Source organism: Rhinolophus ferrumequinum, chromosome 23 (assembly GCF_004115265.2).
Source record: "Rhinolophus ferrumequinum isolate MPI-CBG mRhiFer1 chromosome 23, mRhiFer1_v1.p, whole genome shotgun sequence".
Lineage (NCBI taxonomy): Eukaryota > Metazoa > Chordata > Mammalia > Chiroptera > Rhinolophidae > Rhinolophus > Rhinolophus ferrumequinum.
In genome coordinates, this window is record NC_046306.1 from 41,779,602 (window position 1) to 41,798,746 (window position 19,145).

Sequence of the window (19,145 nt, forward strand, 5' to 3'; positions counted from 1 at the left end):
TGAACCGTGGACATTCCCAAGGAACACATGAAGAAAGGGACCATTGGGATGGGCCATTAGGTCACGGGTGACCTCTGAGAGACCAATGTCAGGTCCAGGATGAAGACAGAAGTGAGATTTAAAGTATCTGTCTCTCAGTTTGGGTGCTCCCAGAAGCAGATCCTGAGACAAGATTTATGTACAAGTAGTTAATAAGGAGAGGATCCCAGGAAGGACCAACAAGGAAATGGGGAGGTGAGACAGGGAAGGGAAAAACCCCGTTACAAAGTGTGTTAATAAGCAGATTGCCATGGAGGGCAACCGGGGCTCAGTTCTATTGGAGAACTCCGTAGGATAGCACAAAACATGTCTCCCAGTTGTTCCACCTGCCCCGTGGAAGCCACAGTATTTATCCATCAACTTCCACCTGAAACTGATTGAAGACCATGAACTTCCCAGCATTTGCCAACTGTCCCAGGGGTCTTGCTGTCTCCTGTTCCCTCTTCAGGTAGCGACTTGCAGATGCTATCTGTAGGCAGCCCTTTGCACAAGTGGGAACATGGGGTACCCAGGACCTGTGGGCACCATGCTGCTGTCTGCAACGAACACTTCCTCCTATCCAGAGCCACGTCTTTCCACGCCCGGAGGAGTTGACCATGTGAAATGGTGGAGAAAGACTGGCTATTGTGGTCAGACTATCAGGTGTCTGATCCTTTACCAAAGACAAAAATTAGATTCCTTTGGCTTGACCTCATAAATCCAACTCCCCCTTTTTACATCTGTCTATGCTGAGGCCATTATTTTATGTTGTAGCTAGCAGAGCTAAAGAAACATGGAGAGGTCTGGAAGTAAGTGCTTTAGTAAAACTCCCTTTAATAATTATTGTAAACCTCTCAGATTAGGGAGTCAGCTCTATACTCAAAAGAGCATAACTTGTATTTTCTGTTTTCCCCCTATCAGGTAAAAGACAGGTAATCATTTAAAGATATGAGATCAATTGGCAATTGAAATCTATTTTTCTTGTGCCCTTTATCATTCGGTGGGTGGGAGGAGACTTGCTTTTGTCACCAAAACCAAGGACATCGCAGACCACTGGCTCAGGAATGACAACAGACTCAGAGTGTGCCCCTCAGGTGGACCCCTCAGCCTGTTTGCCCTCACACAGCACCCTGTGGAGGGGTGTGGTGTGCACGTTTCTTGGAAGATGCCAAAGGGCTGCCACCCAGACCAGCCAGATTGGGACCTGGGGCTCACTGCTAATGGGAACTGTCAGAGCCTTGCACCATGGAGCAGCCCGCCCCCCAGCTGCCTTGTGAAGAACAGGAGGAAGTCTTTGTCCTCCCCTACCCCATTTCCTCTTCTCCTGAAATAGGATAGGACACCCTGGTAAATCCCACCTCCACCTCCTTTGTTAAGAACGCTGCCTTTTTCATATGCACAGATGCTTAACTTCTCTGAGACTCAGCTTCCTCATTTGTTGAAGGACAGATTAGGTGTGACAGTCAAATAAGAGGCTGTAGTAGGAGAAGCACCTAGCAGGTGCCTGGACATAGTGGATACTCAATAAATGGTGGTGCTGGTCCCTGTCTTCAGGTGTGGGGGCTGAGGGCAGATAATTGTGGCTTTCTCTGTACTATATTATGGACAAAGACAAAAGTACCACAGGTGAATACAAGCAGCAAGGGATGTAATCTTTTTCATTAAAGTTTTCAATTTATGCCAATAAGTATTCTGGCAAGAGGAAATATTTTGGGGTGATGGAAATGTTCTATGTCTTGATTGTGGTGATGATGGCTACATGGGTGTCAGCCTCAGCAACCCAAGAAAAGGGTGAAGAAAGGGGTTGGGCTGGGATGGATACCTTTTAGCCTTTTCCATCACATTCTAGGCACCAAGTTCAAGGACAGAGAATTTTAATTGTTCTGGAATTAAGATTTAGCAATCTGTCCTTCCTTTTCCGAAATAAGTGGATACTACTCGCCTACATAACACACACCACCACCACCACCACCACCACCACCACCACCACCACTACCACCACCACCACCACCACCACCTTAGCTCTGGTGTAACGGACACCTCACCCAGACATACTACAGGTGTACACCATCATCCAGGACAGTGACCGATGGGGAAGTCTTTTCTTATCCAATTGCGCCACCCGGCGGACAACTTTGGCACTGCAGACTCCCTCATCCGACCAACATGCAGGTGTTGAAGGCAGGGGTGAGGGTGAGGTGGGGGTTGGGGCTTAAGTAAAGGGATCAACGTTTGGAGCCACTAGTGCCTTCGATAGGAGGCAGATCCAACTCGTGAATCCACAGTAAAATCAACGAAACGAGATGGAATTGCGGGCCCTATTTTGGGGGAGTGGACACTGAGGAGTTTAACCCTATCGGCCCCTAGTCGCTGCCCCAGACCCATCCTCTCAGGAAGGCAACACGGCGGGGGTGGAGATGAGAGACATCTACAGTCCGGTGCCCTTTCCACTCTTGGATACCCTTGCGCTCCAATCGAGGCCTCAATAAAAGGTAATCTCAGCTGGTGTCGGGAGGCGTTCTCTCGCCTCTCTTGCCCAGACCCACAGCCGGGTGTCCGCGTGGCGTCTCCACCTGGTGGCCAGATGGCGCCACCGAACCGCTCGCTCGTAGCTGGGGAAAAGGCGCGACGCGGTGGAGGGCTTCCCTTTGCGCCCTTCTTCGCTGTCAGCCGCACGCGCAACTGATTGGGATTGGGGATGATAAGTAGTTGAGACCCCGACTCGATGGTGGGCGAGCGGTGAGGGTCTCTTCTTCCTAGTACTCCCTTCCTTCTCCCCACAACCAAAATCAGAATCCTTTGGCATCATTCTCTCGCTCCTTGAACCACTTGGACCCACCGCACCCTGCCAGAACTGCCCATTCCGCGTTCACCCACAGGGGCCAATCTGTGCATAAGGACCGCTTGGGATGGCGCCCTGGTGCCCCGTGGAGCCCTCCTCGTGCCCAGTGGGTGCCTGGACCACAAGATGGAGAAGGATGGGGGGAAATTACAAGCGAGGGAAAAGAGTGCCGCAAGTGCAGATGGCCCCTGTCGACGCGCACTTTCCAAGCCGCCCGGGGACCCGCAGGTCGAGGGGGAGCGGGCGGCTCTCGCCGCCATCCGACTGGAAAGCTCTAATCCTGATTCGGAGCTGCCATCTCCTTCTCTGGCCCTACACCAGGCTGTGGCCACGCTTCCGCGAAAATGTAGCCGGGGACTTGGGGAGCAGTTCTGCCTCCCGGCGCAATCTCGCGTCTATGCGGAGCGCGCAACCACGCGGCAGGAACGCGGAGCTCGGGCGCCTCCTGGCGGCGGCGCTGGCGCGCGGGCCACGCAGTTTCTCCATCCCCAGGCGGTTGGTCTGCCAGACGCGGGGTACGCGCGCGGGCCTGCATTTTCCCCTTGCTCGGGTGGCGGCGCTGAGGCCTATTCGTCTTTTTGTCAATAACGATGCCCGGGAGGAAGAAAGAAAATTAGAGCCTTTAAAACCAGGCAGGGTGGAAAGGGAGGGCGCACCAGTGTGTGTATGTATGTGTGGAGGGAGGGGAGGGGAGGGGAGGAAAGGGGAGGGGAGGAGAAGCGAGGAGAGGAGAGGCGAGGAGAGGCGAGGAGAGGAGAGGCGAGGAGAGGCGAGGAGAGGAGAGGAGAGACGGGGCGTTGGTGAAAGCAATAAAACTCAAACCGCTTCCTTGGAGAGATAGCGGTGGCTATAATGCGCTGGGGGTATCAGGCGTTTATTTGCAGATCCTGGATAAAAGATGATATATTAACACAGTTTAGAGTGTCATTGCGCCTGGCCTCTCAGGAAGCCACAAGTACGTATTTCCTGAAATACCGGCCAATACAATATCTAATCCACACACCACTTAAGCACGAGAGGGGAACCTCAGCATCTCACACGTTCTCGCCTGGCTTCCTAGTTCTGGGTGGGAAGACCCCACCCGGCAGGATCTGGTGCTCTTGGATGCCCCCTCTCCTGGCCTTTGTCTTCAGTCCAAGTAATCAGTGACGGGCCTTAATAAATACTGTCCTTATGCTCGGTAAATATTGGATTAGCTTTTCAATGACCAGGCTCTTGAAACGGCTCGAGAAATCCACACCAGGTCTCAATTAAGCCCCACAGTCAATAGGTAAGGAAAATAAGTGATTCCCCTGGCTGGGGTGGGCGCGTTGAGAAGAGGGTTCCTACTCTTATCAAGTTATCTGATTCTACTAAGTATGACAGTAGTACTAAACAGAAAAGGGGGTAGTGCCCAAATTTTGGATTAGCTGGAATTTCCACCATCTCTGGTTGTGCTCCTTAGTGTTGAATCACTTTGCCCAAGGGGGACATTTGTAGGTTCTCTTTTTATTTCCCCAGCGCTCAGAATGAACTTTTCGTTTATCACATATTTTTTTGTTTGGGGGCTGCTTATGGGAGTTTCTGATACGGTTATTGGGGGAGGGTCATGACCCAAATAATCTCCGAATGCCCTGCTCTAATTAGGACTGCTTAGGTGAGGCAAGAATGGGCAAATTCCCTGGAAGCTCTGCTCTGTCTCCCTGTTACTGAAGTTTGCTAACAAAACGATTCTGGAGACAATGAGAATTAAAGAGGAAGTCCCTCTCTCCTCCAATACCGGGTGAAGGGGGAAGGTGGGGCTGCAAACGAAGTTTCTCAACTGGTTTCCGGTCGCACAGAGATGCCAGTGGGATACAGGAGCATAATTCGAATGACGGGGTTAGTAACTGAGCGGTGCCGCTGGGTGGAAGTGGCCTCAGAACCGGCCGCGGAGATTGAGCTGGGCCTAGGACTGAGGGGGCCCCTTGGCCTCTCCGAGCCTTTTCTGCGGTGCGTGGAGGGGTAGCTCCGTCAGGACGCGTCGGGTGCGGGAACTAGGGGACTGGATTTTCGTCTACCCTGCAGCGGAGAAACCCGACGAGGCGCCGAGCATCCCCCAGGCCCTGAGCGCCCGGTCTTCTTCTGAGCCCAGTACAGTCCGACGGCTTCAGTGCAGGGCTCCAAGTCAGGAAAAGCCTAGTTGCTAGCTCCGTAGCATGCAAAGTGCGCGAAATGAGCCCAAACACTGAAGGCCTGAGCTCTACAGTTACAGCGGACCCAGGCACAAAAGGCAGAGGGGAGGGGAGAGGACGAGAGAGATCTCTCCGTTGTGAGAGATCCAGAGATCTAGCCCTCAGTGTATCACGGGGCCTAGGCGGGGCAAGCGCCCTCTGAAGCCATCAAAGACAGGGGTTGCTTTTTTCCCCTCCTCCAACCTCCTCCCCAATAGATATAGCACGAATTTTTAATGCGTCTTCCTTTCACAGACAACAATAAAGGGTTTGAAAGCCGGATACAATTTGGGTTTTGTGCGGGTCCCTCCTCGCGCTCCCTCGGCCCAGCTGGCCATATGGAATCCAGCATGGAGCCCGAGGATGACAAAGGGACCCAGTGACAGGCCCAACAAAACCCCAAGGAGACTTCTGCCTGACTCCGGGATTCACTGCCTGCGATAAGCGCGCTGAATGGTGCGGGTGGAGGGGGGGCGGGCCCTTTCTCCCTCTTCCCCACTCTCAGTCCCCTGAGACCCATTCTCTGTCCCTTTTTAATATGCACGCCTCTAACACCCTTGCTCCCAGCTCTCCCATTGTGCCGTTTTGTGCGGCCCGCTGTAGATTGGGCGAAGATAGACTGCCTAAGCGGACTCGGCGCCGGGTGCGCTCCCAGGGCGCCGGGGTTAGGGCCACACAGGTCCTCCGCGGGCGCTTTTTATTGACTCCATGGGGGCCCGAGAACAGAAAGAGGCGGGCGCCAGGCCCACCTCCTTGGTTCCTGGCCGCGCGAGCGCACACCCAGATTGCAAGCCTGCGGGCCTGGCCACCTCCCCAAACGCGCCTTCAAAGCACACACTCAGTGGAAGCCTTCGAGAATTTGGACTTTGAAAGCCGACTCTTTCCTCCCCGGAGGCTTGGAGGCTTCTATGATCAATCTTGGCCCCCGGGAAGCCCTAGGGCCAGGAATGGAGTCTTGGGGCTGTGCCTCAAGCCTCCTGTCAACTCCATTCCCTGAGGCTCAGAAAATCTCACCTCCCTTCCGGGTGGATTCGGGGGTTACAGGGAAGTTACGAGTGGGATGTTGAGTGGTTGGTACCAGGGCAAGTTGGACATTAGGTTATTGCACAACAGAAGACTAAGGGGAAAATTCTTCTGGCCTTTACAAAACAGCAAGAAATAAAATCCCCAAGCGTTTCCAAACTAGTGTGGGGAACAAAGGGAGACTTTTCAGCATTTAGGAAAACCTGGATGAACCCAGAAGAACCTGGAGATATGAAAGGACATTTAGGATATTAGAAGGACTTTCGGGTCCTCAATTATCCAGGGGCGGTGCACAACGCGGGAATAACTGGTAATCACATCCCTGGGCGTGTTGCGCCGAGTGCTATTGACGCACAGATTTGGTCACACGGATGATCATGTTTGCTTTAGATATTGAATTAAACCTGATCATCAACTGGAGGGAGTGAGAAAGTCAGCTGGGACTGCTCCTTTTGCTCAGCCTCCTCGCCCCCGCCTCCCCCTCCAGGCACGAAGGTGGAGCTGGGGAAGGAACAGAGACAATTTCCGAATGGGTCTGACTTTCAATACCGAGGCGTCTCAGAGCGCCCACTGAGCTCTGAACTACAGAACCCTGGGTATTTTCGGAAATCCGTGAGATAGGGGAGAGAGGCGCCCCTCCCCTCAAGTTCGCAGGGCCTCCTGAGACGCTTCCCCCCGAGGGCAAGTGTGCACCAGCATCCGCCGAGGAGATCTCTTTGCGACGAGGGTGGAATGGAATCAGTAGTCTACTAGAGAAGGACTGATGCGCCCTCCCCTGGGCGAACCCGGGGCTGTTTCATCACTTCCCACTCCTCTCACCCCAGCCCTGGAGGCCGGGGCGCACCACCGCACCTCCAAACCCCTACTTTCTAGCAAGCAAGTCACCCAGCTTCACGCCATAAAGCTCTCCTGGGGGACCACGCGCAGCCAAATACTAGGAGGGTAGAGGACCGAAATCAAGTCCAGGGGCAGGAGGCTGGAAACCCAGATTTGATGGGGGCGGGAGGGAGGGGGAGCCTCTGTTAGAAGGGATTGCCACTGGCTCCCGCTCCCTGGCTCTCCCTCGCTAACGAGTCTACAGGAGGCGCAGCACCCCACTCCTCCCCCCACCCCCGCGCCCCGGGTCCTTCCTTATTGCCAAAGCCTCGAGGGCCTGGAAACCCTCCCCACGCCCCCAAACGCATTTCTTGGAGCGGTCTCTTAGGCCGCCTCGGGTCCGCGGATTTTTAAAAGGAGGTGGGGAATAGAGAAAAAGCTGACCAGTCTCAGCCTCTAGCCCTTCCCCCCCCCCTTCTTAGCGCGAGGTAAATCAAATGCAACAAAGTGAAAGTCATCGAGTGTAGTGGCTTCAACAGCTTCTCAGGCTGAAGGAGCCTCTCATAGATTTGGGCGAGCGAGGGGGGCTTGCTCCCTCGCCTTTGCGTTTTCCAAAGTCATTTTTTTTTCTGCCAAAGTCAGGACGCCGCTGCCCGGGATTCAGACAGCGTGAGGCCAGGAGAGAGGCTCGGGAGAGGGCGGGCGACACCGGGCTTCGGGTCGACAGCTCGCAGGCCCGAGGCCAAACGCTCCCTCCCCAGCCCAGGGTCCGAGGGTCCGGGCCTCGCCCTCCTGCCCAGGTGAGTCCGGTCCGGGAGCCTTTCCTGCGTCCCTGGTACCCCTGGCCGGGTCCCAGCTCCCGGCCTCGACAGGAAGCGCGGGTAAGAGAGCTGCAAGCGGCCTGGCCAGGGTTCTTGACCAAAGCCTCGGCCCGGCGCAGGGCGACAAAGTAAGACAAACGGGAGGGCCGGGCTTTTCTTTTCTTTTTTTTTTTAACACAGGATTTTTATTAAAATTCTCATTTAAAAAATCGAAAGCTTTCAGCGCCCGGCGCTCTTGGGGAACCGCACCGAACTGTGAGCTCCAAGTTCCGGGGCTCAGGACCCGGACGATGGGCAGGGGCTTTGCGCCTACACATTTTTCCTTTTTCATATTTGAGAAATGCTTACACTGAACAAAATAAAAAAGAAAACAAGAAAGCAGGGGTAACTAAACGTAAGCAAACCAAAACAAACCACAAAGAAAGGAGTTGGGCTTCGAGGGGGAACAGGCCCATCCCGAAGGTCATTTTGGCAACAATCACCACCGATATTTACAACGAAAGGCGAAATCTGCCACCAGTTGTCAGAACGTTTACATGACCATAAATATTTAGCATTTTCTTATTTTTTAAAAAAGGAGAAAATCCTCTATATTTTTAAAGTGTTCTTCACTTGCTTTAGAAGAAGACGGTTGACAATATCGCTACTCACACAAACATATTTTACAAAATTCACAAAAGCAATGGGAGAGGAAGGAGGATTGGTCTTTTTCTCGTTCTCAAGTGAGGACGTTAACGCTGGGACGATTTGGTGCCCCCGGGGAGAGGCGAGAAGCAAGCTGCGCAAACATTCTGTAAACAAGGCTTATAGTTCAGCCCTCTCCAAAGGTTCAAAAGGAGAGAGGGACGCGGCAGCGCTTGGTGGATGGAATCTGCCACTCCAAGGAGGCGCAGGCAACCTCCCTGCACCTCCCCAATGAAGTCGAGAGTCAACCCGACTCCATGATAATAATTATAAGAATAATAATAACCACCGTTAAGGACCAAGTCCTCTTTGCCGCCGCCGCCGCCGCCGCCGCCGGGATGGGGCCTGGGTCTGGGGCCGCGAGTCTCGGAGGGGCGGCGCTCACCAAGTCCACTGCTGGGCTGGGACCAGAGGGTGAGCTGTCGGGTACTGGGGGGTGCCGGCCGAGCTGTACTGGGCGTTGTACTGCATGTGCTGCAGAGACTGCGCGCTGTAAGCCGAAAAGGGAATGCCCGCCTGGAAGGTGGCGGCGGCCAGGTCCTGGGCTTTGAGCGCGTGGCACGGTTTGCCGTCCCTGACCAAAACCGGCACGGCCACCCGGCGCGGTGAGGGCAAGGGCGTCACCTCCATACCTTTCTCGGCCCGGGCGCGCTTCATCTTGTAGCGGTGGTTCTGGAACCAGATCTTAACCTGCGTGGGCGTGAGGCGGATGAGGCTGGCCAGGTGCTCACGCTCCGGCGCCGACAGGTACCTCTGCTGCCGGAAGCGCCGCTCCAGCTCATAGGTCTGAGCTTTAGAGAAGAGCACCCGCCGCTTCCGCTTCTTGCCCGCGTCCCCCCCGCTGCCCGGGGTCTCCTTGTCATTGTCCGGTGACTCATCGGCTGAGGGCTCCGGAGACTTGGAGCTCGAGTCCTGGGGCGCTGCGCCGGCCGCCAGCCCGTGCACTGCGGGAGAGAAAAGCGCATCAGGCGCCTGGAGGCCGCGCGCCGGCTGGGCCAGACACTGCGCGCTCAAATCCTCCGTGCCCCATCGGCCCTCCGCTCCCCGCAGCCCGACCCCACTGTCTTCGCCTTGCCCCGCGCCCTGCTCCATTCTTGACGAAACCGTCGGTGTCCCCCGGGGAAAAGAGGAGTAGCTGCAGGAGTGGGGACTCGGGGTTCGTGTTTCTAGGGGATTGCACAGTGTGGCTGCGTATTTGGGGGGAGTGGCACTTGGAAAATATCATCGTGGGTTAAGGGCTTCGGCCCCCTTAAGCAGTTTCCTTTCCGGAGAAACGTGGGTAGATTTTTAAAAGAAAAAACCCACAATCCGGGCATTGATCGGCTCGGCCATTTAAGGCAGGTTTTTGGGGGCTTCAGTTTTTTGCTTTCGGACTTTCTGGACACCCGCTGCATTGCACAAAGCGTCCTCTAAGATCATTCAGGGGGCAGGGTGAGCTATTTATACCCGGGCCACCGGGAGCCTCCCCCACCTGTACCCGAGGAGGCTTGCTGGCTCAGTCCAGTGCTCCAGGCCAGTCCCTCCTGCCTGTCGGAATGGGGCGCGGGGTGGGGGTGGGGGTGGGGGGGCTATAGCATGAGCCATCAGTCCTGGTTGACTTCTGGAACCAGCCTTGGGAGGTATTCCCCACCCCTCTAGCTCTTAATTTCTCTTTGAAAATAAAACATCTGAGACCATGTCCTTTTCTGGGACTAGGGGTACTTGACGAGGAGAGTTTGGGTATCCTAAACAAGTGTTAAAAATCTCTAGAGGAGCAGGGTGAGGGATTCCGGGCTTCAATGGCTCCTTCCCCTTTCTCCCCCCAGCGTCCAACGTGGGCTTCGGCCACAGGAACAGAGGCAGCCACGACCAGGGCAGCGAAGTTTCGCTACTTACGGGAGTACTGGAGGCCCTCGGTGCTGGCCAGCCAGCGTGTATATGGGTTGTCGCTGCTGTCGTAGAAGGGGTTCTTCAGGGGCAGGCTCTGCACGGTGTCCAGGGCTCCCTGCCCCAGCGGCCCGGCCCTCTTGGCGGGCTCCGGCCCCTCGCTCTCCTCCTCTGGCCCTTCGGCCACCGAACCCTCCTCATCGTTGGTGTCCGGCAGGTCCAAGATGTCCTTGACCGAAAACCCCGTCTTTGTGTTGGTCAGCGACATGGCTCGGGACCCCGGAATTTATGCCGCAAAGTTGTAGCTTCACTTGGTCAAATCGTGGCGCTCCCCACTTGGGACAGGGAAGGGGTAATGGGGGGAGGGACTGGGGAGGGGAGGGGGGGTGGGATTTAATTATTGAGATAATTATTATTTTTAAAAGAGAAATAAACTATGGGGAAGGGGGGGAGCCCAACGCAGCGCCTGTGTTCTCCGAAAGCACGACGAAATGGATGCAGGGAGCTGAGCAACCCGCGCGCCGGGCCTTAGTTTGTAACTCCAGGAGGGGTGCCAAGGCGGCGTCAGCTCGGGCTCCGGCAGCCGCTCGGCGCGCGGTGGCGGCTGGTGGCGAGGGAAAAATGGGCCATTGCCCGAGCGATCAGTCCATATAAGGCTGGGCTCCACTCGCGAACCTGGGGCGGGCGGGGGGAGAGGGGGAGAAAAAGAGGGAGGGAAAAAGAGAGGGAGGGAGGGGGAGCGAGTGAGGGAGCGAGAGAAGGGTGGAAAAAAAGGGGGGAGACATTAAAACGCAAAGGTTGGACACGTGTGGGCGGGTCTTGGAAGTCAAGTGGATGAAGACAGTATTTGCAGATGTGAAATTGTGGGTTTTGGGGAGCTCTGCGCTCCCAGCCAACGGCCCTCTAGAGCAAGATGAGAGGTGTAACGTGTCAATTAATTGCAAAGACGGGGCGAGCCTTTTTAAACCCAGTATTTACATACAAAGGACCACCGCGTTGCTTGCGAGTCCTCACACTTGAAAGCGCCGTTTTAACAAATTGCATCTTTAAAAAAGCAGGGGAGGAGGAGGGGAAAACAAAACAGAAACCGAGAGGAGGAAAAATAAAATCCTCCTTAACATTCACCGGTTCCTACCTCCCCGCCCCCGCGCGCCCGCCCCCCAACAAGCTGGAAAATTCGCGATTTGTGGTGCCTTTGGAAAGGGGGGAGGGGGAGAAAGCTGAGCCGCGGAAATCTCTCCTTCCCATCGCTGGTGGCTCACTAAACAAGATCCGGTTCAAATGGCAAGAGCCCAACTTCTGTAAGCCTCCTAGGTCAATATTTTGGTTGAGGCTTAAGGATGAGTACTAGAAATGACAAGGCAAGTAATTGATTCTAGTTAACGCCGAAAGAGCCCAAAACCCAGGAGAGGGATCGGAAGGAGCTGGCCGCAGTCACTACCAGGCAACAACCCGCCCACCCCCCCTTCAGCCGCCCTTTATTTGCTAAACACTTATTTATTTCCTTCACTCCATCTTCCCTTCCTCCCCTCCGTTTCTTTGCAGCCGAGGACCGCGCAGTTCATTTACGGCTGTGCAGGCCTCCAGGGGAGGGGCGGGGTGTGTGTGTGGGTAACTCTAACTTTGGGTTCGGACCGCGACTTTGCCGCCTAGGGGATCCGCGGGCTGCGTTTTCCGGGTGGAGGGAAGGGCAGACGGCCCCGCAACCTAACTGCCCTCCGTTAGGCCTTCCTCTCCAGCCCCTCCCTCTCCAGCCTCCTGTGTTGGTGGAGTCGCGGGATACCGGAGAGGAAAGGGGGCGGGGGCGCTGTCTCCAGCCCTGGTGAGGACCTGCGAAAGCCGCGGGGGAGGGGGCCGCAGGGCGGGCGGATGATGCTGCATTTTCTTCTCCTAAGCTAGTCCTTTAATTTCGTCTCCTTTTGGGCACCCCAGGGACGCGTTCCGAGGACAAGATCCAGGCTCCCAGCTTGCCAGCCTGGAAACTGAACTTTCCTGGGACAGCACGTCCTCCTGGGCACTTCACTTCCCGCCCCTCCCTCCAGTTTCTTTTTGGGGGTTGAGGGTGGGGGGAGGTTTGCTACCTGATGCTTGCCTACCCTGGAAAGAGCGTCAGGAGGGTGCTTTGCCTGGGGGCGGGAGGGGCAGATATGGCCGCTCGCGGGAGTCGGGTTTCGGCTCCCTCTCAGCGGGTAGCCAGGGCCGCCGCAGCGCGGGCCCAGCGGAAAATGCGGGCACCGCGTCCTCCTCGCGCGGAGCTGCGATCACTGCCGCACCCCGGTCGCCCCACGGTTGCCAGCGCCCAGCGAGGACGCCTCGCCCCAAGCCGCTCAGCGGTTTTCTGCAGCCCTTGCTGCCTCGCCCCCAGTATGTGACGTGGGTGACAATGGCCCAGGTTAGAGCAAGCCCCTCGTCGGAGCGTCCTGGGTGGTCGGACCCCGGCAAACACAAATACAAACCGATTGCTAAGCTGCGGACAATGAGCGAAATGTAGACAAATGTCCCGCTCCCGTTGGAAGCCTTTGTCCCGGCTCGGTTTTTGCATTTATTTCAGTGGCGAAATAATACATGATTGACGCTCTCTTTCAATGTGTCCTAACTGTTTGGAATAAATCTAAGGTTGTTCCTAGTTGTCATGGCATTCAACCCTTTTCAATGGACTATCTCTTCATTCATTTCTGAATCCGTCCACAATATTAAGGAAACCCCTTCATGTCGACGCTTCCTATTCCTCTTTCTCCTTCTAACTTTTTCTTTTCTCCTTTCTACCCTCCCTCTTTTTCCTGCAAGAATTGGAAACTGGTTTGAGTCGTGTTCCTCGAACCCATTACTTTTCGTGCTTTTCCCCCCCTCTCTCTCCAGTCTCTTTCTCAGCCTCCCTCCCCGTTGTTTTTCCCTGCCCCCTTCACGTGGGAGCTCTCTGCCCTGTCCAGCCGGAGGAGGGAAGTTGGTTCTCCAGGAGTAGGGGGGCCCAGAGTTTGGAAGAAGGGGTGGGTGGGCCTGCCCCAGCCATTGTTACTCAGCTGCTAAGTAAATAACTGGCCAGAAAAAAGTTCCTCAATCTAAGCACTGCAGAAAAGATCTTCCTATGATCCTTGCTCTTATTCCTATGTCCCAAGGGGGTGGGGTGTGTGGGTGGGTTGTCTCTTGGGGACTAGGGCAGGCTCCAGGGATGGGGAAGGGCGAGGCCAATTCTTGGGTTGGGTGGAAAATGGTCTTTTGACAAGAAGCGCTCAGGAGCTCCCCCAACGTGGGCCTTTTTGCGTATCTCCTGAGCCATCTTTGGGGGGAGAAGTCACCCCAAATGCCTTCCTGGGAGCCTGTTCATTTCCTCACCTTGGAACCACCTGGTTCCATTTAGTTCCCAACTTCTTCCTCCCTTCCCCCAACACAGTGTGCCCTTCTCACTGGGTCTAATCAGCACAACCAGTGTCTATCAAGTCCTCCTCCCTTCCTTCTGGGGGCCTCTACCGAAGAGCACCCATTTTCCTTTGGTAATCCAGGCTCCTAGGAATTGATCCTGGAGAGGGAGTGCTGACAGTGGCGTCTTGAAAAGAAGGGCCCCAGCCCTCCTTCACTGAAGGTCAGGCTCCTCAAGGCACCTGCCCCTTGACCTCAACCAACTCGAGTTTTTCCAGCCTCAGGTCTCAGGGTCCCCTTCCAGGAGCACTGGCAGCGCCACACTTCCCCTGATCACACAGGCCATTGCCTGATCTCTGCTCCCCCTCCCCCCTTACTTCAGCATTTGCTCCTGTTTTTCCTTCCCCCGCCTTGTAGCAGCAAGGCAGAGAGGGAGTTGGGAGCCTCTGCCTTGCCTCCTGCTACCAAACTGCACCCTGCCGGAACCGGTGCACTGAGTGTCTCTCTCCTGGGACCTCGTGAGTCCAAAATATTTTCCCCATCGCTTAGCCGCCCGTGTGGTTCCCGCGATCGCTTCCAAAGTGCTGATATTTGCAATTGAAAAGGCTCAGGGAGGCCTCTGGGAGGCTTGTAATTGAAGGGGAGAAACTACGTTTGTTAGAGGAAGATCATAAAATACGTGTCCCCTGGGAATAGCCTGCGGACCCAGGGACGCCGGTGAGGGACCAGCTGGAGGCTGGGAGCAAGTCCGGTGCCCAAACACGCTCCAGGGTCCCCTGGATTTCCTGCGACTGGAAGAGCGGGGGCCAGACACCAAACGCATCTTTCCACACAAATTAACCAAGTGATTGTATTCCGAGGATTCCCTAAAAGGTTCCCCCAGAAGCACGACAGCCCGGCCTTTAGAGTCCGGGATCTCCTGTTCAGCGAGATCCCGCACACCCAGCAGGCTGAGAGGACTCGGCCCCGCGCCCCTACCCCTTCTCCAAAGTCCTCGCAATACCTACCCTGTCGGTTCTAAACGTATCAGCGTCCCCTAGCACCAATTTCAGCTCTACTTGGATATGCTCTAGTCTGCCCAACTCAGATTCCTTAGTAAATTCTTTCCAGGTTCCATCTGGCAGCGAGGAGAAAATGTCCTGAGTTCCATCAGGTCAGGGTTTGGGCTTTGGGCTCTTGGCCCGCGTTGGCGGAGCTCCTGAGCGCTCTACCATAGGCCTTCTTCTGGTGCGAATTTGGGGACAAAGTTGAGAGAGGTGCTGGAAGTTTGATCACAGCATGTTCTAAGCCGAAGGGAGACAGGCTTGGCTCTCTAGTGGTACGAACACGACGTAGAACTCCTGCCAGGGTCACCTGAGCAGCCGGAGGTCCTCTACCCCTGGTCTTCTTAGCGTCGAGGCTCCAGGTTCCTTACAAATTTCGAACTCTGTATTCCTTCTTCACTTTAGGATGGGCGCAAAAGGAGTCGCAGACCCCGAAGGGATGTGGGGGAGGGGAGGAAGAGAATCTTTCTCGCTGAAGGCTAGAGGGAATTTCCTTTGGGAGGCATCACAGGCCGCTAAGATGCTCTTTGCTGCCCAGGGCTCCGGAGGGACTGAAGCGCAAGCGGCTGGAGGGCGGCGGGGTGCTGAACAATCGGCGGAGGCCCATGAGGGGGGATGAATGTACACAGGCTAAGTGGCCCCACTCCAGGACAAGTGGCCCTCCAAGTCGGCCCAGTGTTTACCTGTTTACTTTTCCAGGTAGCTCAAACACCAGCGCCTTTTTGGAGCTCCGGAGCCTGGGGGCGGCCCTGGTGCGCGGTGCGTTCCCAGCTTCTCACTTCACCACACCGCGGCTTTACGCCCCCTGTTGGGGGAGGGGTGAGGTCTAAACAGCAGCAAACAAGGCAGAAAAGATACTTTGGCAAAGTGAGGAGAGGCCCGTGCACACCCCACTACTGGAATACTGACTCGGTGGGCCTGTGGATGAAGTGGGCGTGCTGGGGTGGCATTGAGCTCTGCCCTCCACCTCTCTACCTTGGTTGTGATTCAGGGCCACTTGGGAGGCACTCTGCTCACATCCTTCCCTTTTCAGGCTAGTGAAAGCTTGCTGGATAGGTGCGTCCTCCAGAGGAGTTTAGGGCAAGAAAAGTCCAAGTGGGAGGTACTTGGGGGCCAGCTCTAAAAGGAGAGGGCTGGCCTTGAGGAGCCCAAAGCTTGGGCAGCCCTAGGCAGCGCCACTCGGCCTCCTCACCCAAAAGGGCTTCCAGTCATTAAAAACACAAGGTCTTTTCCCTTTATTTGGAAACACTAATTTGTTTGATTTGATTTGATTTCTTTTTTTGGAATGAAAAGAAACTCCTTCCCTGGTACAGTGTGAGCTGTCAGTCTCCCCCCCTCCCCGCCCCCTATCCCATCTCTGATAACAGCCTTCAAGTGGATTAGTTTATTGTCTGGTTAGCGCCAAGGTGCAAGCGTTTGTCTTCATTCACTCCCGAAACAAAGCGCGTTGCACCTTCCTGCTCCAGCGAGGATTAGCGGCGTCGACACAAAGGTTTTGTCCGAGAGGGAAGGTTTATTTTATAGCGGGTTGGAGACTAGGAGCGTGGCATGCATTCGAAATCAATGGGGAAGGAAAACGTCACCCAATCTGGTCCCTGAGCCTGGCGATAAAGCCGCTCACCTTTAAGATGCAAACCTCCAAAATGGCCCAAAAGGCGTCTCTGACGTCAGGTGGGGGTGCAGGCACTGCAGGAAGCTGGGCTGTCAGCTCTGGCGTCTCGGATGAAAGAAGTCCAGGAGTGTGGCCCAGGATACCACCCCAAACGGAACCTTTCCTAACCAAAAGACTGAAAGTCAGGTTTTTAAACCGACGGGTCCAAGCACCAACTGACATCGCCTTCTGTCCCTTGGAAAAGGCAGCTGAGGTCCCTGGAAGTCCCTGCAGCCTTTCGGGCAGCAGAGTGGAGCGACTGAATTGGGGAGGCCTAAAGCCCTGTCAGTGTGCAACTTTCACGAGGGGAGACCGTGATAGGGGCTGGGCAGGACAGACCCGCAGCCATTGGACGGATGGACCAGACAGGGCTAGTGTGAAGGGAAAGGAAATCTCAGCCCACTTTGGGCTCAAGCCGGAGGTGACTGTTTTATTTCTTTGGCCCACATTGTGGTAACCCTTAATATTGCCCTAGGAGGGGAAGAATGAGTGGGTGACTCCCAGGACAGTCCTCCCAAGTCACCAAGAAGGTGTCGGTCAGGGAAGTTTTTCAGACATAGAGACAAAGCTCTGATTCTGTCTTGGGAAAAGCCCCCTTCACCTCACCCCTTCCTACAGGGCACAGGAACTCTTGTGAAGCCATGGAGAGAAAAACTGATCTTGGAACCTAGAGCCTGGAGTCCCCTGTGCAATTAATTGTGGGTGCAGTACGTAGGCATCCGAGTGAGTTACCCCCCTTCTTTTTTCATGATGAAATACAAGTTTTCCCAATTATCTGTCTCAGAAGAAAAAAAAAACGGATATCTCCCGAGGACATAAATTGTAACAGAAATGAGGATTTCTCTTTCTATTAATCAGCTTCATTTTGTGGGCGTAAGACCCCGCGGACATATGTTAGGACTTTGATAAATGCACTTTAATGAGATCTTTGAAAATGCATCCAATAAAATAAAAGGAGAGAAAAGCCGTTTAACTTTCATGGATGTTAAATTGAACACGAAATGTGGCTCCGGGCGCACTACAAAATGGAACCGGCCTCACTCCAATATTTTCTTTTAAAACGCAGCTATAAGCCCCCCTCGGGCCAAATGAGTTATCTCAGCCAATCCATTGTCACCGGTTTATTGGGGGAACCAAACACCATGTCCCCCTTGGCGAACCCCTTTGCTTTATTCGTTCGCGCTGCTCTAATGATTAAATATGTTACAATGAGATTACGCATCATCAGTGTTGCCTTCAGGAACGTTCTTCCAGCCGTGCCCTACCTCCCCCCATAAGGGCGATTTCAATGCAGGAGATTTGAGTTTCTCAAGGAAACATGGCGTTGAAAGCACGTTCTTATCTGAATTTACTTCTTAACACGTGACAAACTCGTTACCACAGGACTCAGGAAAAACAATCGGCCTCTCCTAACGGGTTAGAATTCAGCATTTAAAGCTGGGCCAGGCGGACTGAGGTGAAATGCAGTCATCGCCAGCGCAGGGAAGCCGCGGTGTCCGCCTGCGCTGAAAAGGGCTGGGGCCTGGAAGCACAGGAACCGACCCGCGAGGGCCCTCGAGCACAGGAGGAGGGTGCGGGGTTCCTGGGGTTCTCCCTTTCGTTTCTCCAATCTGAGCACCAGAGGTCCACAACCCTCCCCCAGACGCAACGCCCCCGTTCCACCCCCAAACATCATCCAAGTCTAGAAGGCGCGAGTGGCGCGCAAAGGTCTCTCTCTCTGTCTCTCTGTCTCTCTCTGTCTCTGTCTCTCTCTCTCTGTCTCTCTCTCACTGTCTCTCTGTGTTTGGAGACGAGGGGGGCACCCCTTGGAAACCAGGACCTTAACAGACCCCGCTGAGACGCATTTCTGATCCTCTGGCGATCTCTACTGACGCAAATGAGAACTGTCTCTCTTCTGGCGCGGCCCGGGAGACACTAGCTCCTTCAAAGTCTAAGCTGGAGCTGCCTCCTCAGCGACCCCCGACAGCTCCTTTGGCCTCCGAGTCCTTCCTTATTCCCCTCCTCCTCACAGCCTCGAACCTCTTGTCCCAGTTCTGACCGGGGAGGACCCCTTTCTCTAAATTAGGCGCCATCTCCAAATTACCTTCGGGACTTCTGCTTCGGCCTGAACCCCCAATCGCCTGAACCCCCAATCGTGAGACCTCCACGGCGCACAGGGGGAGACTTACCCGGCGGAGGTGGGTGCCGAGCCGCCCTCTTCCTTACGGAGGCGCGGTTAGCGGAGGACCATCCGGCACCCGGCAGTGGGGAGGGGACTGGCAACGCGCTCCGCGCGCCCGCTCCGCCTCCCTCTCTCCCGCGCTGCGGCGACAGCCCCGCTGCATCTCCAGGCGCGTCTTTATCTAGCCCTCCACCTACTGGACCCCCGCTTCCATGGGCCCCTCCCCCACTGCGCGCTCTCCGGGCGGAGCTTGTAGTAGGACTGCGGCTCTCTCCGCGCCGCGTCCCCCACTCCCCTTTCCTCTCGGCCCCTGCACCTGCCCAACCCCTGATCCCCGGAGGTCCAGCTCCCCTCGCGGTGCCGGAAAGTCAGCGGCTGCCCGGCACCCGGCCTCAGTCGCAGGTAAAACTTTTCCTGTCCGCGGGCTCTGCGGGCCGGCCCGCTCCTCACCAAACTACCCTCGTCCCAACCCGCGGAGTCAGCGGAGGACTTCTGACGCTCAGCTTTGCCACCTGCTGCTTCCGGACTCCGCGGCTTGGGGAGGAAGCAGAATCCGAGTGGCGAGAGTGAGGGGCGCTCAAGCGATCTCGCAGGGACCCCGAACTCTGGCACAGCTTGGCGGCGACGGCGGTGCCAAGACCTCCCTCCCCTGGACCGCCGCAGGGGCTTTG

General features: G+C 55.5%; 1 protein-coding gene across 3 annotated transcripts; it reads right to left on the bottom strand.

Moving 5' to 3' along the window:
* Positions 1 to 7,885: 7,885 nt before the first annotated feature.
* NKX2-2 (NK2 homeobox 2) lies at positions 7,886 to 18,613 on the bottom strand. 3 transcript variants are annotated; one of them, XM_033094401.1, is made up of 5 exons: positions 18,482 to 18,613; positions 16,284 to 16,437; positions 15,346 to 15,488; positions 10,272 to 10,937; positions 7,886 to 9,340 (listed from the first exon to the last, which is right to left on the bottom strand). In XM_033094401.1, exons 4-5 carry the CDS (start codon positions 10,528 to 10,530, stop codon positions 8,778 to 8,780), a joined length of 822 nt encoding a protein of 273 aa, XP_032950292.1. In that variant the 5' UTR covers positions 10,531 to 10,937; positions 15,346 to 15,488; positions 16,284 to 16,437; positions 18,482 to 18,613; the 3' UTR covers positions 7,886 to 8,777. The 3 variants fall into 3 exon arrangements, with proteins under 3 accessions (XP_032950292.1, XP_032950294.1, XP_032950295.1); XM_033094403.1 differs by lacking the exon at positions 15,346 to 15,488; XM_033094404.1 differs by lacking the exons at positions 15,346 to 15,488; positions 16,284 to 16,437; positions 18,482 to 18,613 and adding an exon at positions 14,627 to 14,969.
* Between the last annotated feature and the right edge of the window lie 532 nt (positions 18,614 to 19,145).

Excerpts from the sequence above, each read along its gene's own strand:
- NKX2-2 (XM_033094403.1), bottom strand. The coding sequence starts at position 10,530 with ATGTCGCTGACCAACACAAAGACGGGGTTTTCGGTCAAGGACATCTTG. Across the intron at positions 9,341-10,271 it reads CGAGGGCCTCCAGTACTCCC|TGCACGGGCTGGCGGCCGGC; the intron begins GTAAGTAGCGAA and ends TCTCTCCCGCAG.